The sequence below is a fragment of the Ascaphus truei genome, chromosome 22, assembly GCF_040206685.1.
Source record: "Ascaphus truei isolate aAscTru1 chromosome 22, aAscTru1.hap1, whole genome shotgun sequence".
Classification (NCBI taxonomy): Eukaryota; Metazoa; Chordata; class Amphibia; order Anura; family Ascaphidae; genus Ascaphus; species Ascaphus truei.
In genome coordinates, this window is record NC_134504.1 from 8,335,168 (window position 1) to 8,362,302 (window position 27,135).

The window sequence follows — 27,135 nt, forward strand, 5'->3', positions numbered from 1 at the left end:
CCTCCCCCCCCCCTCCCCCTCCCCCCCCCCTCCCCCCCCTTCCCCCTCCCCCCCCCCTCCCCCCTCCCCCCCCCTCCCCCCTCCCCCCCCCTCCCCCCCCCCTCCCCCTCCCCCCTCCCCCCCCCCTCCCCCCTCCCCCCCCCTCCCCCCTCCCCCCCCCTCCCCCCCCCCTCCCCCTCCCCCCTCCCCCCCCCCTCCCCCCTCCCCCCCCCTCCCCCCCCTCCCCCTCCCCATCCCCATCCCCAACCTGCTGCTGCAGGAGAGAGACAGGCAGGAGAGGGCTTCTCTTCCCCAGGCTGCTGCGCGCATGAGCGTCTCCTCGGCGAGAGCTTGCTACTGTAGCACTATCCTCACATCCTCCAGCTACAGCCAAAGTAACCTGCGCCGCCCCAACAACGTTAGGCGATGTGCATGCAGAGGCATTATTAGGAACCCCCCCCCCCCCCCCCCCCCCATCAGGAAGGAGTGGGAGTGTGGCAGCACTTCTGCATGTTTGGGTAAGTAAAACGCCTCCTTACATAAATAATATGCAATTACACCGAATGCACATTAATTGCTGGCATTACACAGCACAGGGACATTTCCTTGTAAGCCATTAATAACCAGCAGATCGGTGCTTTGAAGATGTAGCATCAAGTGGTGGAGAATGAGACAGTTCTGCACCATCTGCTAGGAGTAACATCCTAAAAAAAAAAAATGCTGATTAGTGGGGTCCATCAGCCTGATTGGACTTTGGTTTCTTATTCCAGTCCTGTTTATTTGCCGGCTAGGCGCTAAAACTGTTTATTTAAATGGTTGGACTTCACGGTTTTTTTTTTTTTGTTTGTTTTTTTTAAATCTAGTGCAGCAATGGGTACAGCCACATTAAAAAAATGAGAAGTAAATTCACCTGAATTCTCTGGGCTGGACCACACAGCAGCGCTGGGGAGAAGCTGATTCTGTACGTGGGGTTCCAGCGACCCCTGCCGTCTATCTAAGGGAACGTTTTGCAGAAGTGAACCCCCCCCCACCCCCTACCCCACAGCATCCAGTCTCATTTTAACAACACTTTAGTTTTTTTTTATATATATATATATTATTATTCTTTTTTAACTTTGGTTTGCAAGAGGTTGTGATTATTATTACTGTTATTTATTTATTTTTTTGCTACAGGCAAAACCATCCAAGGATGTCCCTTTTGGAGAATACCTTGCATTTGACAAACTAGGGGGGCTTAACATCCACCAACATCCATCTACAAACATTGACTACCAGGAGAATGAGCTTGCTGCCTGCTACTAGTACAGACAGATGTCACTACCTTTTGAGCTATAGACTTTCTGGTTCTCGTGTTTTTCGTTTCATGGGGAGAAAGGAATCCAGCTAATATATTTGATTATTTTTTTTTATTTTTTTGTGGTTTTTGTTTTTTCCCCCCCCCCCTTGGATTTTTTGGGACATGTGTAAACACATTTGGAAAATACCTTCAAGCGGAAAGGGAACCGTGCTGAAACATTTGGAAGTGTGATATTGATCCTTTATTTGAGTGATGCAGTTGGAATGAAAATCGTAGAATGGAAATTGTTTGGGAGGTGTTTTTTATTCTTCAAGCCAGTTTCATCGTCTGCGTGTCAGGTATGATAGCAATTGGGTCTTTGAGAAGAAAAAAAATGTCATTTCTCCAGCACAATATATTGTATGTGGATCCCTTTCTGCGGTGATTAACCCCTTCACTGCCAGAGAGACCAGCCATGCATCTTAGGTTATTCTGGCAGCAAAGAGGTGAAGATGAAAAATGCCCAAATACTGCATCCATAGATATTGGGCACTGTGCACAGAATCATATATACAGCCAGATTCAATTTTAGGTAAACTGTACAATGTACTATTTAGATATGGATATTTCATGTTTGCAATATGCTCAATAGCATACTTCCTATTTTTTTTTTTTAAATGGCACATAACTATTATTTGCGGATCAATTATGAGATGTAATAGGGGTTTTGCAGCTCAACTGCATTTTGCAGGGTGATCACATATGTAGTGTGTGAAAATAAACGAAGTTTCCTATTTATTAGAACTTTCACTTCTTTTGTGTAGATTGTACGAAAGCACATGAAGCAAGAATTTGTGGTGTTGAAACTGTCACTTATCTGTCATTATTTACGTGTAGTATTTGTAAAAAGCTTATACTGTACATCAGGATTCCCTTATCTTTCAGTAAAGCTGTGCAAATGCCTATCATCTATCTATAAACTATCGTCAATGATATTGAATGGTTCAAATGAAAACTATACACACAATTGTGAATGATTTTAGGAAGTGGGGATAGACTTTTTTTCAATATGGAATATCAAACAGGTTTCGTTTTTATTAAACTATATACAGTATTTATATACAGTAGCTGTATCATTGATTGTAGAAGTGATCCTCTTTGCACTGTGTGTAGAAGCATATCATGAGGCACTTTCATTTTTATATATTCCTATCTAATCAAATCATTCATTATGCATGGAAAAAATGATCACTGTTACAATGTGTACAAACAAGCATATGGAGCCAGATTATTTCCCATTTATTATAATAGCTATCTTGTCATTGATGTGGCAATCTACAGTATATACTTTTTCATTTTGGTCTTACTAATGCTAAACACCTGCATTATCACTTATTTTAGCTAACCTGAGTTTGTTCTATGAAACCTATATTTGCATTTAGAAAGATGTGTCAAACTTTGAACACCAGTCATCTGACCTTAGTTAGGGAAATGTATTTCTTATGTGAAATATAGAGGAGATTTGACAGCTAACTCAGAAATGTTAAGACAGTTTTTAGTTTGCTCGTGGTTTGTACTCCTATCAACCTGATTTCTTAAATTGTAGCCCTGACAACATCAAAACTACAGCTCCCTTAATGCATGTGAGTTTTAAAAACATAATTTAATCTTACACTGCTAAATATTTGGAGTGGGTATACCTATTCACTGCCAAAGGGGCAGTACTGCAGTGCATTGTAATGTATTACAACCCAATATAGAAGTGAATGGATTATTGAGGATGAATTGCCTGATGCATTGTATTTGTTACATACATATATAAGTTAAAAACACTTCATTTGCATGTTTGCTTAATTATTGTCACCCAACGATGTTGGTACTGTATGGTTGCATGAGAATATAAAGTACTTAGGATTTCCTGCAGTGTAACTATTGAGAATACATTGAATCCTATTTTCCAACAATGCAGATTGTACAGTAGGGGTAATCTTGCTGTCTTGTGTTATGGGCTGCAGCCAGTACACTATTGTTGTATGCTGCTAACAATATCTGGTGTGTACTGTAACTTGCTCTGGCATTCAGTCTAACGTAATTGTTTGGCATCCAAAACTCAGACTTCCAAACGCCCTTACTGGATGCTTTGTCCCTTTCATCAGTCACATGCCAAAGCCTATATTTACTTTTCAAAACATATATCAAACTTTAAATGGCTATATATTCTATGTATCCACGCTTATTATATTTTATCTACTGCAAAAACCTCAACAGATTCATCGGTTTAATGTTTTTCATGTTCTTTGGATGTTTTACGATTTTTTTGTTGTGTACTTCTCTATTATTGTCACTGTTTTGCATTCAGGAGGCTTTAATGCTGTATCTATTCTGCAGATGTATAAAAGTAACAAATCCTATAGGATTTTTGCTTCCATAAATCAAGTGTTGCTTTTTTTTCACTGGTATTGCACCAATGTTGCAGCAGGTATACTTTGAAAAAGGACTTCATTGTCATGTGAGTGCAAGCACATGATTAGAGAAAACTGCAGTTGTTGTGTTGATTATAAAATGAGGCTAAAATGTTGCAGTAATCCGTTTCAGTTCCATCTTGCAGTTAGGATTAAGCATGGGACATAAACTACTATCTCTAATGACTATGACAGCATTGTAGAAATGGAAGAATTGAAGCTTGTGTTCCTTTTTAACATTTGGAATTTAGATAAAGGTTTATTGCAAGGCACTCATTTCCGGTATGTGCGGCCTTAGTCTGGCTTAAATCAATTTTACCTGGTCACATATTTGCAACATAAATATTATTATGATGATGATGATGATTATTATTATTATTACTAATATACATTAGATAATCATTGAGGTGGCAGAATACACACACTGTAGCTTTCTAACATGTATAATATGGAAAATCGTTTTAGAAGATTTTTAATTTCCGTAGGGACATTTGCTTTGAATAGTTTTGTGAAATGGATTACTTTTTTAAAACAAGGTAGGTATTATATTCTACTTCATACAATAGTTCCATTTTTGGAAACAGCGCTCAGTTTGCAGAATTACACTGGAGAACATAAATTAAAAATAGTTGAAATAAAATATTATTTCTCTAAATTAGTTTTCATACAAAATCGGCAGAAAACGTTTGTGTTGTCAAAAGCACAACTGAACTTTTAAGTAGAAAGAACATTGATACGTGTAATATAAATGACTTCCTAAACTACAAACCGTACATTCAGATATCTCAGAACAAAACAATAATTTGATGTGTATATGTTGTTATATCAACAGGAAAGGTAATAAAGGCAGCGCACATCCAATCATGTAGCAAATATATACATTATATTGACAATATACAAGGTAAGTATTCCACCTACAAAAAAAAACAATGTAAAAGCAATGACACCCAGCATGGCCGCCGTGCGTTTCAAGGTCCACCGATCCACAGCTGGCATCTGGATACGCCACTCCATGTAGAAGATGACCATGAGGAGAGCTTCCTCCGTTTGTAAAAGTCCCAAGATTAGCTACTGTTAACCACAGTGGGAAGGCTCTGGCCCCCCTGAGTGACGTCAGTCTAACCCAGTGGTAGAGCTTAATGGGGCGGACTCTCCAGCCGAATAAATCCTCAGCTGAGAGTTCACTGAGGATAAAAATTCGCAGGACACTCGCGCTTTCCCAAGACACTCGTCGCCAATATACAGTCCGGTAATGCACTGCAAAAGCGAGGCAAATAACTTCTACGCATTTTGTGGTGACGCCTCAAGCCACTTCATCAAGAAATGAAAAACCGCCTCAACACCCTCATCCTATATCCTCACCAACTCCGTGCGATTGGACAACATTAATGGATGATTATGCCAATCAGCTGTTTCATTTTGCAAGCCCACCAATGGGCGGAAGCGAGACAAGGTGGGATGTTCAGATTACAAACAAAAAATTCAAATAAGTCTGGATCAGTAACATCCCCCTAGGGCGCTTCACGAGATTAAAGCGTAACTGTAGCGCCGAGGCAGACTATATAATCCAAGCCAATGGTTTATACAACACATTTTTGGATAGAGGCTCTAGTCCCCGGTTACTAAACAAGACCCTAGATAGAGCCAGCCTGATAGAAAGGCATTAATTGCTAGTTAATGGAATAAATCGCATCTCACATTCGGAGGTACATCCAGGTAGGTTTCCGTTGACAATACTATTCCATTTGTCACCAATTATAATTCGGTGGGAACAAATACAAAAAATATATATTTTAAGATCTACTACTGGGTTAGACTGACGTCACTCAGGTGCACAAGCACTTTCTCACTCTGGTTAACAGTAACTAATCTTGGGATTTTTACAAGTGGAAGAAACTGTCCTGATGGTTATCACACTAGATCCTCTACACGGAGCAGCTTATCCAGGTACAAGGTACGGATCGGGGGACCTTGAAACAGGCAGCGGCCAGGCTGTGCGGCATTGCTAGATGCGCTTTTAAAGCTGCAAACCAAGCAATATCCTACATATGTGTATTTTTTTTTTTAATAAATCTGTTCTTTACTATGAGAAAATACTTGTAGCAACTCTGAATTACATTTGTAATGTATTATAAGGTAACAAGCTTTTTTTGTTTCTATAGCAACCATTTACAAAGTCACACGGACTGCACAATACTCCTCTGCAGTCATTTAGTGACCCCCGAGCCAAATCTTTGCCGATCGATCGCAGTAGAATGGATCGATCGGCAGCTTAGCCAATTACTTATCATTGTGTGGATTGTATTGATGCACATATTAAAGGGGGGGGGACAGCTTGGACTGCTGCTTTAAATTATATTTTTTGTACGCACAATACTAACCTTTTATATTGTCAATATAATTGATATATTTTCTACAATATACAGTAAGTGGTTGTGCACTCTCTTTTTTTTCCCCTTTCCTGTAGATATATGTTGCGGACCCAACGTTTTTGAGACGCAGCAAACCAGGAGTGAGCTGTTTATTTGCGCATAGAAGTGTTTATTTAATATTTTGGGGTTGTTGTTATTTCATATACTGTCTATATCACTTCTATTAACTATGTGATCACTCACATTCAGCTTATGATTGCGATATCAATTCGGATCAATTATTTTATGTATTCCACTGTTAGGCAGCATTTCACTAAGTACGGCTGCAACTGCAGGTTGGAGACTGCTTGCCTGGAGAATTCTGCACTTAAACCCATCCCACGCTGCGAGATTCCTGCAGCCAGGCTAATGGCCCATCGGATTAACACAGCGGATGGTCTATGCATTTGAATGTGACTAACGCTGTGTGAATCCTACCGGTCTGCGAGTCCCATTGTAACGCAGGGACCCCCGCTGAACAACTAATGTCCCAGGTTGACCCAGATCCCCCCCATATCAGGGTTTTAGGAGCAAATACCCTCACTGCTTGTAGTGTATACCGAGTGGTGAGGTAAGGATAAGGGCCTGATATGTTGTTGGATAGGGGCTGGCTGCCTATCTAGATTGTAGGACCAGTGTAGCGGGTCTCACGCATAACCACACTGCTTAAAAACAGCCCCACTATTGAAACAATGTTGCAGATGGCTGATTACAAGCGCGCTGTGCATCGGCCGCGCTTCTCTGCAGATACCGGAAATGACGTTGCGTGATGCTTACGCCCACCGACGTACGTTTCGCGTGTGTCGACGCTTTGCTTAGGCAAGATACCTGTTCCTACCCATATTTCTGTCCCTGGCACTGCTCATTTTACAGACTGTAGCAAGAGCCACTCCATCCCCTCCACCCCCTGCCCATCTCCTTTTATTCTTTGAGACAGGGCCTCCCCCAGCCTTGTGTTGTCATTTACCTGTTGCACTTATTCCCAATTTTTTGTACTTTATTAACCCTGTATTGTCATTTTTTTTTTTTTAAAGCTGTGTACTCTATATAATGTAGGTGGGAAAAAAATTCCTACACAATTTTTTTTTTTTTAATTAACAAATCTTTGAAATTAATTGTAAGGTAAAAAATTGTAACAGCATTTTCCATTTTCTCATACAAACTATATGCCCTGTTTTTTTGCTGCGAAAACACTGCCCTGTGGTTTAATATTTTCTCTTACATTTTCCAAAAAATTTCCAATTGTTTTGAATTTTTCAAATATTCGCACATTTTTTTTTATTTTGAGGGGCTTTTTTGTGTGAATAAAAAAAAATAAGTAATGTGGCGATTATTAAAAAAAAATCGAACAATTTGCGTTTTTGCAGTGAGTTTGAACTTTGGCAAAACATTTGCCCGTATATAAAAAATATCCATTCTGTGGTGCTGTTTGCCAGGGTCTCTTCGGCAAAGAGTAGAGACCTCTTTATGAATATTATGCAGCTTATCAGTTATCGAACACGAATGATAAAGAATCCTATAACTATTTTGAGCAATTATGACGGAGATGCATTACAAGTTTTAGTAGCACTTTCGCAGATTTCAGACCAGCCACGGAAAGACAGAGAATCCACCAAATTTTCTGTCTATTTGAGCATGTGAGAAGTTTTTAAAAATTCTTTAGAGCTCATCTTTCATCTCGTGACATTGCTGAAGGGCTCAGTGTACACTAGCCTGAAATGATGGTCCTCTTAAATAAAGACATGCATGAAGACATTGTACAGTAAGGATTTATTGAAGCTTATGGTATGTGGATATTAGGTGTGGCTACCTGTCTCCTCTGGTATGTAACTGTCCAAGTATTTTGCCATGTGCTGTACTATGTGGCTTTCAACCTAGTCAACATATCGTGTTTGGCCAATGAAAATATGGTATCTTTGCTTGAATGGACCATAAGGTGTCTTGGGAAACTGAAAGATGTCTTATTGCATAGCACTGCTCAAGGGACCAATCCATTAAGAAATAACCATACTAGTTAGAAAGATACAATACATGTTTTCCTGCTAATCCTCACCCAACTGCAGAGTTCATACAATACCTATGCCCTAGTACCAGAATTAAGCACACCCAATGCTGCATTCTATTCCCTTCCATCTGACTTTAAGGACAATTTAGCCCCTGTAAGCAACTGTTGTTCTTTCCCACTTCAGAATTATATTTTGCATGGCTTTAAAATAAGAGTAAACCCAAAGGACAAAGATGTGGTAGACTCAGAGGGTCAGTATCAGAGACCACAAGCTTATTTGACCTCCATTTTGAATGCAGGCTTTTCTCTGTACTATTTTGCCTGTACTTCATTTGAATTTCAATTCCTGTTTGTTTCTCTTCCCTATCTGGTTAGTGTATTACTGAGAACATAGTACAATAAACAGTATAGGACCTTCTAATTCTTTATCTGTTTGTCAATGTCATCATGGTAACCTGAGGCGATTCCCAATCTGTACTGTACCTGCCCTTAAGCATTCTCTCATTTGTAATAGAACAGGATCAAGATACGTAGTATGGAATTACATTTGACCAATTTCTATCAGGATATAAAGATACACAGTATTATATTATTATCTAAATAACATTTCATACCGCACTAGGTTTATACAAATTCTAAAATGAAGTATAAAAAATGCATGTTATGAGTATACTTCACACATTCTTGTCTGGTTCCTACTAAGAAGGTATCGGGATCTGAATTCCAATGTGAAATGGCTTTTTTTCTTGGGTATTTGGCCATGTGATGAAAGCTTCAGGATAGGACAATAACGTGTACAGGCCGTCCTCGCTTATCCAGTGGATTCCGTTCTGGAAGTAGCGTTGGATAGTGAAACCGTTGTAAAGTGAGTCCCATGTTAATCAGTGGCGGTGAGCGTTGGATAACGCATTCCGGCGTCAGATAACGGTCCATAGGGTGGCATTGTAAAGCGTTGGATATGCCATTCGTTGTAAAGTGAAACGTTGGATAGCAAGGACTACCTGTAATCTAATTGAACATTTCTGACTACTAGATATATATCTGTATTATATGGGAAGCTTGTACATTGAACTGGGAAGAAGTAGAACAAATCCTAGTTTCAGCAAACAGCTAGCTGAAAGGGTAATTTAGCCCCTGAAGTGCTTAGTGTTTATTACAGGTACATAAACATGTTATGCATTTTACCTGTTCCCCAAAACCCATTCTCAAACATTTGGAATTTGGTGGGAACTAGAAGTCAGAAAAGCAAACACCAGACCCCTTTAAAAGAACACCTTGAGGACTACAGTAAAATTCGGGGGGCGGGGTGGGGGGCGGAGGATCAAGGCTGCAATGGAAGAAGAGTTGAGAAATGCCTGGAACTGTGGTTCGATGTTATTAAACCCAGGGCTCACCAGAGTGAGCTGTCCTACCTACCCCGACTTACCTCTTACCTGACTCGGAGGCTATAAGTGAGTAAATCAGCAGTGTTAACTGGTCACGGACGTTGCATTAATGCATATGCATTTTTTTCATTCTTAATTTTCAAAATCATATTTGTAGCTCATTATCTTTAGTCCCTTGGCTGCATTATATTGCTCTTCAGTATGGTAGAAAGGGGGGGGGGGGTGATAGACAGCACTCTGACACAATGACTCAGCAAGGTTGCAGGGTGCACGGAACAGGAAGGGACCCTAATTCCCTTCAGAAGTACTAACAAACCAAAAAATAGTACCAGCACTCTCTGTCTCACAGCTACAGATATAAGCGAATACCAGTGTAGGGAATATGAATAATTTAATGACACTAATAATAAACTGAAAATATAGCAACAATAGCCAACAATAGCCAATACGCCAATGCAAGAATAAATATCACCATAGAGGAAATCAAAAATAAAGGGGGTAGAGGGGAAAGAAGGAGAAGGGGAAAAAAACACAAAAGAAAAGCAAAAAATCACAAAAATGGAAAAAGGAAAGCAAACTAGGGGGGCGACGTTTCGAGGGGTGACCTCTTCATCTGGCCCATTCCCCCTGGTCCCAAAGGGTCCCAGAGGTACTTCCCTAAGCCTTCCCTCCCCACTGTCAAATAATCCCACACTCAGCTAATGATATAAATCTAAAGTCTAAAGAGGGCAAATCACATAAGCAGATATCAAATATCAAACAATGAATGTGGATACAAGAATATTGTAAAAGACACAGAACATGCAGATATCAGATGTCAATCAGCGAACAAGTATAAGCAAACCCTCTTCCTGGTGCCTTGTCGAGTGCTTGGGGGCTATGATATCTGCATATGTTCTGTCTCTTTTACAATATTCTTGTATCCACATTCATTGTTTGATATTTGATATCTGCTTATGTGATTTGCCCTCTTTAGACTTTAGATTTATATCATTAGCTGAGTGTGGGATTATTTGACAGTGGGGAGGGAAGGCTTAGGGAAGTACCTCTGGGACCCTTTGGGACCAGGGGGAATGGGCCAGATGAAGAGGTCACCCCTCGAAACGTCGCCCCCCTAGTTTGCTTTCCTTTTTCCATTTTTGTGATTTTTTGCTTTTCTTTTGTGTTTTTTTCCCCTTCTCCTTCTTTCCCCTCTACCCCCTTTATTTTTGATTTCCTCTATGGTGATATTTATTCTTGCATTGGCGTATTGGCAATTGTTGCTATATTTTCAGTTTATTATTAGTTCATTAAATTATTCATATTCCCTACACTGGTATTCGCTTATATCTGTAGCTGTGAGACAGAGAGTGCTGGTACTATTTTTTGGTTTGTTATTGCTCTTCAGTATGTTGCAGGGCCATATAAAAAAAACCCCCAGTGCTGACATATAAGGCACATTTCAACATTCACTGTAATGAAATATAAAGATACAGCTCAACCCCGTTATATCGCGATCCGTTACAACACGAATCCGCTTATAACGCGATGCAAGGGTGGCTCCCAATTTTCGTATTTATGAATACTTTACAACACGATTATTGGTGTCTTAAATACTTTATTGTACAATACATACAATTGTACGTTATTTCTAACGCGATCCGCTTATAACGCGATGTGATTCTTTGGACCCAAAGCACAGCGTTGTAAGGGGGTTGAGCTGTACCTTATTGCTAAGCACCACTTTATAACTAAAAAAAAAAACTGATAAAAGTATTTGTTTTTCCAGCTTTGAGTAAAAACCTTGTGCAGCATCGTTTGGAAGTGCAGGTATAAAATAAAAGGTCGACAGTGGGGGGGGAAAAAAACCCTGCAACCTTGGATTACTAACTCCTTGTAAATTAGAACACTGCTTAGGAGATTTTCTGGTCATGAGATCAAAATGATTTTCAATCACTTTGGTCATTGCGGGATTAAAAACGAGGATGCAGAGATTAATGCCCTGTTTTGACTAATCCATTAAGCCTTCCAGTTTCCTTAAATTGACTAAACCAATAAAACATTAGCAAATGCATAGCAGTCTGATATCACAATCTAAGCATATTGAGCGTTCCATAACCACGTCCCTAGAGGCTGTGTTAAACAGACCACAAAACTATTACAGTTACATGAAATATTTCATATGGATGGCATTTGTCTTCTTTATTTGTCGACATAGCGTAGCAGGCTATTATAATGACATCACTGGGCATTGTTATTAGTATATAAACAGTTTCTATCTCTCTGTCTAGATGTGCAGGTTATAGATGGTGAGAAAGAACTCACTGCTCATAGCATGTGGATATATCTGTACCAGTAAATAATCTTTTAAGTAAGCTGTTTTGATGATGCACATTAGAGATCAGATTGTGCAATTGCTGTGTGCAGTGCAAATGCAGTAACCCTCCTGACTTTTACACTGTTGCATTTCACTAAAATGCAATACCTAAGCTTTAGCAAACATATGTGCTATATGTTATATGAGGACTTTATATACTGATATATATATATATGCATGGTCACAGCTTTGAGCACAGCCATGGTTAAGGTGCATACCCAGAAAACCACCTATATATATATATATATATATATATATATATATATATATATATGCAAATACAGCTGTATGCTCATCTGCATGTTTTAGGCAGGTCTGCAACCCCGCCTTTTCCCATTATCACCCAGCATACAGCACTTCCACTGCAGCAAGGGATTCTGGGAAATGACATGCAAATGAGCACACAGTGTCACTTTTTGCCTCAAAAACCATTTTTAACATGATTCCCTATAGGCTTAAGCTTGCTGCATGGTCACAGCTTTGAGCACAGCCAGGGTTAAGTTGCATACCCAGAAAACCACCCACAGACAGCTGTTTCGACCTTGATGGGTCTCATCAGTGTGGGGTTGATTTTAACTGGATATGCATAAGAGGCTATGGGATAGGCTATACCATAATACTGAGTTAAGTTATGGTGAGTAAAAAAAAGTGACAAAAACCCTCCACAGGAAAGCAAATATGCAAATACAGCTGTATGCTCATCTGCATGTCATTTCCCAGAATCCCTTGCTGCTGTGGAAGTGCTGTATGCTGGGTGATAATGGGGAAAGGCGGGGTTGCAGACCTGCCTAAGACATGCAGATGAGCATACAGCTGTATTTGCATATTTGCTTTCCTGTGGAGGGTTTTTGTCACTTTTTTTACTCACCATAACTTAACTCAGTATTATATATATATATATATATATATAACAGTGGTCGACAAATCACCAAAAAATCTACTCGTCGAACAAAAAAATCTACTCTTCACCTAGTACCACACATGTGCTGCTTGGGCCAATAGGAGCTCGCCACGATGTTAAATCCACTGGCCCGGGGCATGCAAATGTATAGGTTTGTCGAACACTATATATATATATTACACTAAAACATTCAATATAAACAATAGTTTGAATAATGGAAAATAGTGGAAGAGCTGCTTTTTTCATTTCATAAAATGTAACATTCAGACTATTACTTGTTACTGTAACCCTGTGTGATTAATACATTGGGACAATGAGGCTAAGAATGTTACTACGTAATGTAACTGAAGTGAGAATCTAAAATTGTAAGCAAACACTTTCACAGTAATGTGTTTATGTAACTAGTGTAAGCAGGGCCGCCGACAGGGAGGGGCAGAAGGTAGAGGTGTCCCGGGCCCGGTGGTGGAGGGGGGGCTGGTGGCACAACTTGGGCCCGACCTCTGGCCAGGCCCGGCTGATGGTCCTCTCCCGGCCGGGCCCCGGCCCTCTCTCAGATGCAGGCCTCTATCACTGTCCCACGCCGACAGGCCTCTGTGACGTCAGCACGCCGGAAGTAGGCCTGGCCCAGCATCGGGCGCATGGAGGGAGACCCGGCGCGTGCCAGCTCGGCGTAGGACAGAGGGATAGAGGCCTGCAGTGAGTGAGAGCCGGGGCCCGGCCGCGAGAGGACCGGCAGCCGGGCCTGGCCAGGGATCGGGCCCAACTTGCAGTTCCGGCCCGACGGGCCCCCCGCAGACCACCCACAAGGTGAGTCTGTTTTTTTAAATATGTATTGGAGGAGTGGGGTTCTTGTTTATGTGTGGGAGTGGGAGCTTTTAAAATGTATTGGGGGAGTGGGAGCTTTTAAAATGTATTGGGGGAGAGGGGGGGCTTTTAAAATGTATTGGGGGAGTGGGGGGATTTAAAATGTATTGGGGGAGTGGGAGCTTTTAAAATGTATTGGGGAGAGGGGGGATTTAAAATGTATTGGGGGAGAGGGGGGGCTTTTAAAATGTATTGGGGGAGAGGGGGGATTTAAAATGTATTGGGGGAGAGGGGGGGCTTTTAAAATGTATTGGGGGAGTGGGGGCTTTTAAAATGTATTGGGGAGAGGGGGGCTTTTAAAATGTACTGGGGGAGTGGGGGGCTTTTAAAATGTATTGGGGGAGTGGGGGGGCTTTTAAAATGTATTGGGGGAGTGGGGGGCTTTTAAAATGTATTGGGGGAGTGGGGGGCTTTTAAAATGTATTGGGGGAGTGGGGGGGGTTTTAAAATGTATTGGGGGAGTGGGGGCTTTTAAAATGTATTTGGGGAGTGGGGGGCTTTTTAAAATGTATTGGGGGAGTGGGGGGCTTTTTAATATGTATTGGGGGAGTGGGGTTATATGTATTTTGTGGGGGGGGGGATTGAGAAAGAGGAGAGAGTGAGGGAGTGAGTGAGGAAAAGAGGGAGTAAGAATGAGACGCAGAGAGAGAAATACATGGAAGACGGGAGGGGGGGTGATTGAGAAAGAGGGAGTGAGACAGAGGGGGAGAAATAGAGGGGACTCGTGAGGTGTGAAATGGGGGGGTGGCAATACCACCGGGGAGGGGGGTGGGAGGGCCTGGCGTAACTCTAGTCCTGGGCCCCGGGAAATCTGTCTCCTGCCTTGAGTGTATGTGTTATGTTTGCATTTTGATAGTAAAATTGTAACATGTTTCATAGATTAGCCAGGGACAGCCGCAATCTGAGAGGACCCAACAGCTACTATCCATGGCTCTAACTCAGTCTTGTACCTTAAGATTCTTTGAATTTGTCCACTTTTCATTTGAGGTGGCAACATCAAAGATGCTTTACAGGAGATTCCCTAAGGTCCATTGTATCCAATTCAGCGCTAGCTGCTATTAATGTCAGGGGTAGTTAATGTCCAATCAGTTGCATTACCCAGGAATGAACCTCAGTGAATTTCTCCCAAAGTGATCATATAGAGACAGAAACATGCTTTTTGTCCTTAGATCAGTGTTCTGCGGTCATTTTATCACCTTCTCTAAAAGCATCTTTAGATTTGTCGCTTTGAGGAAAAAGGCAGCATAGTCAAAAACATTTTAGGTAGAAGGAAGCGGGAAGCTACTCCCGAGTCCTGGCAGATCACTCCTTCTGTACATGGTACCCCATTCTTGAGGTTTAAGGGCACAATATTACCACACTTCTGGAATGCCCTTCCCCTCAATATCCGACTAGCACCCTCTTTATCCACCTTTAAGACCCACCTTAAAACACACCTCCTTATCGAAGCATATGAGTAGCTTCGAGGTTGATACTACACACCTCATACATCAACCATAACCCCTTGCAGATGCACTTACCAGAACACCTTCCTACTGTGTCTGTGCCTTCTGCATCAGTAGCAGCAGCAGTAGCAGCAGCAGCATTAGGGCTGTTCTATACGCCGTGCACACGCGCTGCAGCTGTAGTTGGCTGAGGTTAGTCAGCCATTCTATAATGGTGCCGCACGCGCGCACGGCAGGGAGCGTGGAACCGGCCGACGGGGGAAGATGTTGAAAATAAAGAATTTGTGCCGCTCCCGCCACTGAAATGTATGTATATGTGTGTGTGTGTATGTGTGTGTATGTGTCAAGTTGAATAAATAAAAATTATTTTTATTGTGCAACGTTTTTTTTTATTTAAAAAATATTATGTAATACATTATTAACTCATACATACACATATACACACATACACACACATATATACACATATACACACACAAACACACAGATCACTTGCCTGTCGCTCACCGTATAGACACAAAAAGCGTACGGCACGTGCACGCGCGTTTGCACAGGCACTAGCGTGCGCACGGCCGCACACTCTATAGAACAGCCCTTAGTAGTAGCAGCAGCAGCAGCAGTAATAGTAGCAGCATCCTCCAGTGTAAAATGTGTGTAATGATTCATATTGTGATGAGGTTTTAACAGTTTTCTGGGACAGTTTCCTAGGATATTAAAATGCAGTATTTCGATCACTCAAAAAGCTAACTGTGTGACTGACGTCGATTTTAAGCCTATAGTTTACAGTACCACATCAGAACCATTTGCAGATTTTATTCATTGTGCCTAATTTCCCAGCAGGATGTTTATTAAAACCTTGCAAAAGCACTGTAAAATCTGATAGCAACATACAGAAAACATATACAGTACATGTAAGGTTTAGCCTACAAAAAAAAGTTAAATATATTCTCATATCCTGCACTGAACCAAAGGTGGCTAATAGGGCAGTGGGCCAATGTATCACAAAAAAGGATTACCAGTATAAAAAAAATATAAAATAATGACATATATACTTAATATATTAAAAAAACTAATCATTGGAGAAGCGTGGAGAAGAGATGCTTGCAACCGCAGCTAGAAAATTCTTGGGGAGGCCTTCAGCAGTGGATTGACAAAGGCTGAAGAAGTTGATAATGATACATATATCATCATCATCCTCATGATCTTCTAGGTATTACAGTAGCAAGTCTCTCTACTCAATGTTGTTCCAACATTTTTTTTAATTCATCCTCCTATCTTATTTTGGTTGTAGTCTTCATCTTTTAATCTCTCTTGGAATCCAGTTAAGTATTATCGTTGTCCAATGATAGTTATTTCTTACTACTTTGGGAAATCACTTCCTGTATGACTTGGATGTGGTCCACGGTGTTGTATCCACTGCGAAATCCAGGGTCTGTTGCATCCGATTAGTGAGTATCTTCGTTAAAAAAATGTGTAAGTGATTGGAATTAGACTGATTGGTCTGCAGTTCTTGAGGTCTTTGTCTCCTTTCTTGTGCATGAGGATAACCATGTCATTACTCCATTGCTGTGGAATGTTCCTGTTCTTAAGAAGTATGTAAAGAGTTTTGAAATTAGTTTGTCTACTTCTTCCCCAGCTTCTTTCAGGATTTCATTTGTAATTCCCTTTTCTCCAGGACCCTTCCCACTCATGGATGTTATTGCTTTTGCCACTTCATCTGGAACAACCCATGGTACATCATATGTGGTTTCTTCTCACTTGTCCTCTGCTGGATTATGCCCTGTGTTATCTGTGTTCTCGTACAATTTCACGTAGAAGTCCTCAACTCTCTTTATGATAAGTGCCCTGTTCTTTATTGTTGATCCATCATCTCTTTTGAGTGAAATGATTTGCTTCTTTTCAACCATAAGTCGCTGCTTTGTATTCTTTAAGCTTTTGATATATTCATTAGTCTTCGTCACCATATCACAGTTAAATTATTTTACATCTTCAGTTATACGTTTGTGGATTGTCTTACACAGTTCGGCATAGTCCATTTTTATTCTTGCGTTTTGGGATCGCTTAATTATTTTGTCTCATCAGATATATTCTTATCTATTTTTTTGTTGGTGATTCCTCCAGTTTTCTCTGATCATTCAACTACATTATTCAAACGTTCTTCATAATCACTTGTCAAGGTGTCCCCGTGCATTTTGAGCATGAAGGAATTGTTTAGTTCTAGTTGAAATTCTCTGCTGTTATTCTTGAGGTTATTGATGTTGATTGTTTTAGTTTTATTTTTAATCAGTTTTCTTGTTTCCAACTTCGCATGGAGATGTAATCTGGAGCGCACCAATCAGTGATCACTCCTTGAGTGGAATGGTTAAGGATCGTGCAATCTTCAATCACATGTTTTTGTTAGTTAGGATATAGTACACAAATAGACAGACAGAACCCCTGTAGATAGCACTCTAATCCGGTATGAAATGGTGATTAACTTAAAATATCTTTATTAATGACAATGTCGTTAAAATATTGGGGTTTAAAACAATGATTAAATAATACCAAGTGTTGCTAGCTCTTGGAATGAGTATATCCAGAGGAGTATACAATGATAAGTTAATATCCAGTGTACTGGTACCAGTAATCTATCCACGAATACTACTGTTAACTCTAGACCTGTTACTACACACCTGGGGTTCACACGTGTAAAGCACTACCAACTTGCACTTACGCACCACCATCTATATAAGCTGAGACACAAACATCTTTAGGTGCACTCTGACCAAGATTTGCTCAACTCAAGTCAATAATGTACTAGTAGCTGCAGTATATTATCAGCACAGTACAGGTCCCATTAACCAGTGCATCTATTAGTATTCTATTACTGGGGCACTACATATGTGGTTCTAAACTGTCGTTCCATCAGCATAGACCTCTAGCCCATTCACTCCATATGAGGAATACTAGGGCCAGTGAATATCCCAACACTGGATATTAACTTATCATTGTATACTCCTCTGGATATACTCATTCCAAGAGCTAGCAACACTTGGTATTATTTAATCATTGTTTTAAACCCCAATATTTTAACGACATTGTCATTAATAAAGATATTTTAAGTTAATCACCATTTCATACCGGATTAGAGTGCTATCTACAGGGGTTCTGTCTGTCTATTTGTGTACTAGTTCACATGCCCCTTGCAGCACCATTTCCTCTGTTCACAATTAAGTTGAAGCGGGGGTAAATCATAAGTATATAGTTAGGATATAGTCAATTTCATTCCTGATTCCATTGGGTCCTCTTCATGTCCATTTTCTATTTGGATTCTTCATGAAGAATGAATTCATGGTGTAGAAGTATTTACATTCCGCAAACTCTACCAATCTGTCCCCACTTTCTGTTACCATAACTGTACTTGACAACTGATACTTCGTCTTTCTGACGGACACCAATCATTGCATAGAAATCTCTCACAACGATTTTGAGTTGAGAATTTCCATTTGTTATCAAGTTAGTTGATTTCATGGTAGAAGTCTTCCACTTCATTATCTGAATGACTTGATGTTGAAGCATACATTTGGATTATTTGAAACCTGTATCTCTTTGTCAATTTAATGACAATTCTGACTATTCTTTCGGACCCTTGATATGTGGTCTGCCGTGTAGTGGCTCAGGAGCTTACAACACTTTGGCCAAAATGTTAAACTAAAAGACCATTTTATTTAATAGATATCTACACATATATATTTAGGCACTGTACCGTGTATACGTTTCACTGGATGTGCACTGAGCTCTGTCTTTGTTTCATGTCCTGTCTCTGGTTTTAAATATTCTTTCTGATGAGCTTCCACGTGTGTTGATGATGAAGCCTACTCCACTGATTCTTCTATTATCTGTACAGTACCTCTTATTAGAGTAGGTGTCTTCTTCTGTGCTCGTTGAGACCGTCATCTTTTCTTCTAACTTCACTAAGGCTAAACAATATCCCATTTTAATCTTTTCAAGTTCGCCTTCTAGTTCTCGCCGTGGTGTTTCACTGGAGAGACTGGCAGTTGTAGGTAGTGAGGATTAGGTTTGAAAGACCGCTTTTGTTTAACCTTCGGGGATTCGTAGCACCCTCTGCCTTCATGCCTTCTTCCTGAACACGGTCAAGCCCAGGGACAATCCAGCCTCCGGAGAATGAGGGCCATTGCTTTTTGGTTCGTTTCATCTTTGGGGGTTGATTACTTGCCATGCCGGCCTCATTTGCATGTTGGCAAGTACCTTTCTCGCTTTTGCCGGGCACAGTATATTGTTCATGCTCTCATAGTATGGTTAAACCTTCCAGTACAAGTGCAACGTTACATCTTCCTGAACACCCACCCGTTGCCACCTTACCTTCACTTTGAGGCAGTTAGATAAAACATATAAAGATATCAATAAATACATTCCATAAGTGTCTGCATTCATATTCAAAAAAGAATAAAACCGTATCAAAAAATTCTGCTACTAAAGGTCGAGTTGCATCACCCTGTTCATTAACATGTTGCCATGTCCTATCTCATATGTAAACAGCCCAATAATTGCTATTTAATGTCAACAAATTGATAAATATGTACACGTTGCTATTCTGTTTGAAAGTGCAAAGATAATAGCATTGTCTCTTTGTACAAGCAGTTTGGCTTCATTAATCTCAGAAGTAGAGCTAGTAACAGATCTCAAACACTGAGCTGTGTGACTGAATTGCTACGTGTTTCAAATGCAGTTTGGATCAAGTGTTATAACCAGAAGGAAAGTGGTGTGTGAGCTTGTACAGTGGGTTAATTTCTTTTGATTGTGTGGGAATTCGGAGTTTTAGCAAACACTTTTTTTATTTTTTACCTCGTTTGAGAGATTGCAATGGGTGTGTCTGTTAGTTATTTACATACCTTGCACACCTGCTTGGAGTGTGTGTCTGTGCTGTTAATGTATGCGTGTAATAAATCCTTGAGCCTGCGAACTCTGAAATAGTTATTACAAAGGAGGTTGAAACAAGGTATATAGAAGTACAGTAAAGTGTTACCACTTAACACTCCATAGTTGCAACAATGAGCCGGAATTAGAAAGCCACTCAATGCACATTGTCACGATAATATCATGACAATTATGTATTGTAATCAATCTGGTGCTTCAGGGGTTAATGTAGCTACAGATTGATTTAGCGGTAATGAATTAGTCTTGTTACATCCGTCTTAATTGTCTGAATCTATTCATGTGACTCAAGTGTGTCTAAGTATTAGAAAAAGTCATTTATGAGCGCGTATATATTTAGAGGCAAAAAATTAAACGTCATTTGTTAGGAGTTTTTTTTTTCTGTCGTAAAACCGCCAACCTTGCAGCTGATTTACGACAGGTGTGGGCTTATGTTGTTCCAATAGGGAAAAATAGTACATAAAACTTGGCCAGGTATTATGAGATTCAGAACACGTGAATTCTCATACAGTATTTCTACACCAGTGACCTCTCTGGGGGAAACCTATGACATATGGTAACGTAACGTATAGGGATTTCTGTTTTATCCTGTTATTTTAAGTAACTGTCCAGCATTTACTGTAATTGTATATTATTGTAATTGTCTTTTTCTGTAATCTGAAGCACTGTATTTATATATATATATATTAAAACATTCTTTAATAAGGGATACTTTGGGGCTCTGAATGAACTGTTGCACGCTCTGTAGAGAGCAATTTACATCTTCGGACACATTTTGCTACAACAGATGTTTGTGTGTTAAGTGCACAGTTTTTCCATAATAAACAGGGACCTGAGACCCTGGCAGATATATTAATTTACATATATTGGCATAATTCTTTGGTATTGGCAGCGTATAGGTATGATTACAATTGAGAAAGGGGTTAACATTAACTAATTGAAAATGCCTTGTATAGGAGAAAGGTGAGTTGGTTAGAGTAGCCGTGTGTATTAACCCTGGGAGCTAAGTCACGTGCTCACTTGTGTGCTGTTCGTGACAGATGGTATATGGGGACAGAGTAAGGAGCGATATTGTTAATTTGAGGGACCTTTGCGAAGGTGTAAAGTGGGACAGCTTGCGCGCTGCGTTTTAAACCTTGTCCCTTAGGCCGCGCTTACAGTGCCGATGACGGCGATGCTGACGTCATGCTGCGATCGCTAAAAAAATCAAATTGAATTCCAGCGACCGAGCCGTTACACCGTTGTGTCGCTCCTACTAATAAGCACATGCGGCGGATTCAATACATTTGTTTGGATGCGATGTCGCGTCGCCGTTGCTGGCACAATAAGCGCGGCTTTAGACTGCGGCCGGAGTGATGCTGAGCTGGCACGCGTGCTCGCCGCGATGAAACACATTGCTGCAATGTGTGTGGCCAGCGTGAGCCAGCGTCTGCACATGCCCATGCCCATGAGCGCACGGCGCTCAGCTGCTTGTAGAGGCAAGCAAATTTGTTTATGCGCGTCACGTGAGCAGTTCGCCCAATGAGAGTGAACCAACTCCGTGACGTCATGGCCGCGCCCTCTGACCCGTCCCCACATGCACGCAACTAGCTGGCCACGAAATGCATGGCCAAGCAGAGCGCATGATGTCACGGCAGGCCACATGCTCACATGTATGTTCACTTGGAGCAGCTGTCCCATGGAGAATACCACTGTTAGAAATCTGAACTGGTGGTCTCTTTGGAGTCTCAGATTGGTGATCTGAAAAAGCAACCTGTAGCATTGAACGACTTTGACAATCATGAAAGGAGTTTATTACAAACTGAGCAGGCCCTGGCTGGTGACCAGTGATGCAGAGGGTGGGGCTGTGACTGCGAATCAGATAGAGGTAGGTAGGTGGGTAACCGTTAGAAGGGGAATAGGGGGAGAGGAAGAGGTAGGCCCGTTTTTAGCTGACCAATACCAATAGATTTGCCAGATTGAGTGAAGATATTGGAGTCAAGGCAAGAATAGCAAAGCTGCAAGAGATTGATTCCTCAAGCAGCTAGGGGAATAGTTCCACCAGCACAGGGGGGACTCGAGATACTAAGAGAGTAAGGCAGGTTGCGGTGGTAGGAACCTCCTTTATTAGGAATTTAGAGAGGGCAATCTGCTACTTTGACTAGAGATGAGCGAATCAGCCCAAATCCGTTTCCCAGATTTTCGCTAATGTTACCCCCAAAATCCGTTTCGCGGTGCAAAATCCACAAACGGATTTGGGCGGTTTCAATCCACGCGGTTTCATAAAAAAACCCGCCATTGGATAAAACACATGGACGGATTTGTAGAATCTAATCTACGAATTCAGCAATCTGTTGGCCGGCTCTTAAGAATCCGCCAACGGGTTGCTGAATCTGTGGATTGGATTCTACAGATCCGTCCTTGGGTTGCGGAATCCACGGAGTGTGTTGGAAAGAATAAAAGAATCGGGAAAATGTGAATCGCCCGTTTTCAGATTGATCCGCTGAAATCCGCGGACCAGAGGAATCGGCCGATCCGCTGTGAATCCAAATCCACCCCACAAATGTGCCCATCTCCATTGGACCGAACAGTTGTCACCATATGGACATTGTCACCATATGGACCGAACAGTTTGTTGTCTCCCGGTGGCTCGGGCACTCTACGGATTGGGTAGACAGATTATTATGAGGGGCTGGGACTGACCCGGCAATCTTAGTACACGTTGGCACCAATGACAAAGCTAAAGAGAGATGGGAGGTCCTAACAATTTCAGGGATCTAGGCCACAATCTTAAGGCATGGACCTCCGAGGTAGTATTTTTAGAAATACTACCAGTGGGATGCTGTACCACATAGAGCAGCAGTTGAAGCTTAGGCAGGTTAATGCATAGCTAAGAAAGTGGTTTAAATAGAAGGATTTTGGGGGCTTAGAGCACTGGGAGTCCTTCTCTAAGGTGCCATCTTTATAGTAGGGATGGATTGCACCACAATGAAGAGGACATTTCTGTACTAGGGGTGGAGGGTGTTAAAAAGGTTGAAGGACATTTTAGACTAGGAAGAGTGGGATTGGGGGTGTAGACATGCAAGTGGTAATGGACTAGACAGAATAGATAGCAATGGGAAAATAGCTAGGGGTCATGGAGGTGGAGTGGGGGAAAGTGGGAGTTGGCAATCAGAGAAGCATTCATATTAAATACAGATCCTACTAAAACATTTCTAAATATTACATCCCATTGGAGTTGAAAGGCAGGAATGGATACCTTAACAATAGCACAGACTAGTAAAAGCCTTAAATGCATGCTTGCTAATGAAAAAAAGCCTGACAGATAAAATGCAGGAGTTTGTATTAATAGCTGGAAAGGAGCCATATGATATAATAGGCATTACTGAAACATAGTGGGATGAAACTCCTGACTTGATAGTTAATTTAGAGGGTTATTCCCTTTTTCAGAGGGATCAAGCAAATAGAAGGGGAGGTGGAGTATTTTTATATTTTAAACCGGATTTAAAACCTAATATAAGGGAAGATGTTTATGAAGGGATTGATAAAAAATGTAGAGACTTTGTTAATAGAAATTAGAAGTTCAGGTATGAGTACAAAAACTATGTTGGTAGAGATACGCTATAAACCACCAAATGTATGTGTGATAGAGGAAGTAGAAACAGAGCAGGATGTAATGTCTATGCAGAATGACTTGAAGAGACCGGAAACTTGGGTAGGTAAATGGCAGATGAGGTAGAACACAGATAAATATAAGGTTATGCATTGGGGAAACAAGAATTAACAGGCGACTTACAAATTAAATGGGGATAAATTAGATCAATCCTTGATGGAGAAGGATTTAGTAGTCATTATTTCTATGTTATCATTAGTGCTCAATACCATTCAGTAGCTGCAGAGACAAAAAAATAACATTTAATGCAATACGTGGGGAATAGATAGAAGGGAAGTAAGCATAATTATGCCCATGTAAAAGCATTAGAAGATCCACACATTGAATATTGACTACAGTTTTGGTCACCACCCTATAAAAAAAGACATTATGGAATTGGAAAAAGTGCAGAGAAGAGCCACCAAACTAATACAGTGGATGGACTATCTAGCTCATTTAGTTTTGTTTACATTAGAAAAGAGGCATCTAAGAGAGGATATGATAACTGTATGCAAATATATTTGGTGACAAAACAAGGAGCTTTCCAAAAGAACTATTCATCCCAAGGGCAGTACAAAGGACATGGGGTCATCCCTTAAGGTCGGAAGAATGGAGATTTCACCAGCAACAAAGGAAAGGGTTCTTTACAGTAAAAGCAGTTATAATGTGGGATTCATTACCCATGGAGACTGTGATGGCAGATACAATAGATATCTTCAAAAAAAAAGTTTGCACATCTTTTTAGAAAGGAAAGTTATACAGGGATATACCAAATAAGTAAACATGGGAAGAATGTTGATCCAGAAAGTAATCTGATTGTCATTATTGGAGTCAGGAAGGAATTTATTTTTCCCCTTATGAGATATCATTGGATGATGTTTCACTGGGGTTTTTTGTTATCTTTCCTCTGGACCAATATACTGTAAATTCAAGTATTTTGTTGTCTAAATTTAGCATAGGTTGAACGTGATGAACATACGTCTTATTTCAACCTCATCTACTATGTAACATTTTATTAGTATTTTTGTTCTTACTGCAAATATTTGTCTCTTATGTTTTACAATCTGGCTTTACATATAAAATATACCACCACCTCTTTTTTTGCCCAGTCCCTCGGAAATAACGGATAGCCTCTGCATTAACTGCCCAGGTACTTCTTTCACCCCGCCATGTTTCAGCAATGCATGACATCTCATGCCATTCTTTTCTTATTTTTTATGTTTTTTTTTTTTTTTTAAATAAATTAACATGCTATTACTGTATTTCAAGTGCATCAACTATACCATTCAGGCTTCTTACATTACAAAGCATGCTCTTGAAGTAAAGTAGTTGGCAGTCTGTGCTATTGATATAGATCTGATATTATTTATGAGCTTCTCAGCTCCTGCCTTTTCCCCTCATTTACTTTTTTAAATAATTAACTGTATTTACTGTGCTATGGATGCCTCCCAGAGGAGCTGTCCTTTGCTGTAATCCACCCCTACGACCTATGGCTGTTGCCCAGTTTATGTTTGTCCTGCCTTTCCCAGTATACCTTGATTTCCCCCATCCCTCCTCATTTAAATCCTCCAGCCTAGTAATCATCCTCTCCCCTAGAACAGCAGCTCCCACCTCATCAAGGTGCACTCCATTCCTACTGTAAAGATACAGTAGAACCAGTCAGAGAGGGATGCACAGTATTCTACACATACAACCCTCTCCTTCCTGTACCAATTTCTTAGTCCTACATTTTCCTCCATAACATATAACTGTCTCTTTTTTGTTTAGGAATTGCACTGGAAGTGTTTTTAAAAATGCTACATTAGCGGTCATTGCTTTGAGTTTGTGTGCCTGAAATAATTTATCGTGCTCATTTATTATTCAGGACTTTCCTTCTTCCTCTAACATTATAATTGCTACCAGCATGCACCGAGACTGGCGTTTCCCAGCCCCTTGCATAAAAACAATCTAGCCGATTCACAATATGCCAAACCCAAGCACCCGGGAGACAGCAAACTGCTCAGTTCATTCATTCATTCCCCACTACAATCTTTCTAGGTTGCTGTGTATCCTAAATGCCCTCTATGCAGGAAGGGTATGCCCAAATGATGCTATTACGGCCCTGTTTGATGCATCTATTGGAATTGGCTAGCTGAGAAATGGGCTGCTGCTTTCATTTTCCCAGCCAACTGTTACCCAGCTTCCTGTCTATGCTCAACCATCAATCACACTAGTCCCAGCCAGTGCCTACTCAGTGAGCAGCCAACTTATTTCAAGAAGTCAGTGTCTCTCTGTGTTGCAAGTAGAGATGTACGATTCCACCTCCCGTATTTTCTCTCATTTTCCCCACAAAATCCGTCTCGTGATGTAAAATCCGCGAATGGATTTGTTCGGTTCTGATCCGTGCGTATTCATCCAAAACCGCCATTGGATACAACCCATGGACGGATGTGGAGAATCCAATCCACATTGTGTATCTCATCAAATGTCCTTGTGGACTTGGATATGTGGGGATAAAATTCGACAGCATAAGGTTGAGTATTTTACTCAAGCGGGACACAATGCCAGTCAGTTGCGCTATCAAGTAATTGATGGCATGTTCAAACCAAGGAGAGGTGGCAATCTGGTTAAAATGTTGCTCCAGAAACGGCCACCTAGATCAGAAGACTTGATAACCCGATCCCGCGTGGCATTAAAATACAATGAAAACAGGACTGCCTTGGGCTAGAGTGGATGATGCAATGATGTCATCCACTTGACCTATGACCTGACGCACATTTTGCGTCGCTCTAAAGCTTAGTCGTATTTCCTACGACTATGCGTCAGAGCCGCGTGAAACGTACGTCAGGTCACAGATCATCGGGCGGTCTGATTTCATTGTCAGGGGGCTCCTGGTAACCTATTTTAGATAGATAATCGGTGGCAAACTATACCCATTCCAGTGTTATTTAACGTTAAATTATATTGTGCTATTAGTTTAAGCTTGGAATGGGCACTCTGCTTACTAGTGTAGCCTCTTCCTTGGTAATTACTCTTCTGTGGAGAATGTTGACGGGTTTCCTTGCCCTTTAGTTTCTATTGGACTTTTACTTCAAAGTCTTAACTGCTACACTTGTAGCCACAGTTCTGAGCTGAAGCCACAGCCTCTTGGGGTTTGCATAGAAGCTGTTTACTACTCTGCAGCTTGAAATTCTAGCCTGGTTAACCTTCTAGCTGCTGGAACAACTATAGAACTAATATCCTTTTAAGATTAAGTTCTCTATTTTCACCTTTACATCCCTGGTATACTTTAACTCAGAGACTAAGGTGATTGCTACTATCTACAGTATCTATTGTATTTAAACGTTGTACCAATGTACACAGGTCTCTTCACTGTGAATTAGTATAATTAGGAACTAATTCTTAAGACCTAATGGATAAAAAATTCATAGACGATACCGTTCTGTGGCTAGCGAAATGCTTTTATTTGTGCGAGCTTTCGAGATACACTGATCTCTTCTTCCGGC

At 40.8% G+C, this 27,135-nt stretch overlaps 1 protein-coding gene across 3 annotated transcripts in view; it reads left to right on the forward strand.

The window, feature by feature from the left end:
- The first annotated feature begins 305 nt into the window (after positions 1–305).
- The window catches only part of CA10 (carbonic anhydrase 10), a 107,541-nt gene continuing 80,711 nt past the window's right edge, over positions 306–27,135 (forward strand). The window contains exons 1-2 of one of the 3 annotated variants that reach the window (XM_075579860.1): positions 306–497; positions 1,153–1,614. In XM_075579860.1, the coding sequence (XP_075435975.1) occupies positions 1,540–1,614 (75 nt within the window). In that variant the 5' untranslated portion in view covers positions 306–497; positions 1,153–1,539. The remainder of the gene's footprint in view (positions 498–1,152; positions 1,615–27,135) is intronic. The other 2 variants (XM_075579859.1, XM_075579857.1) reach the window with 2 other exon arrangements.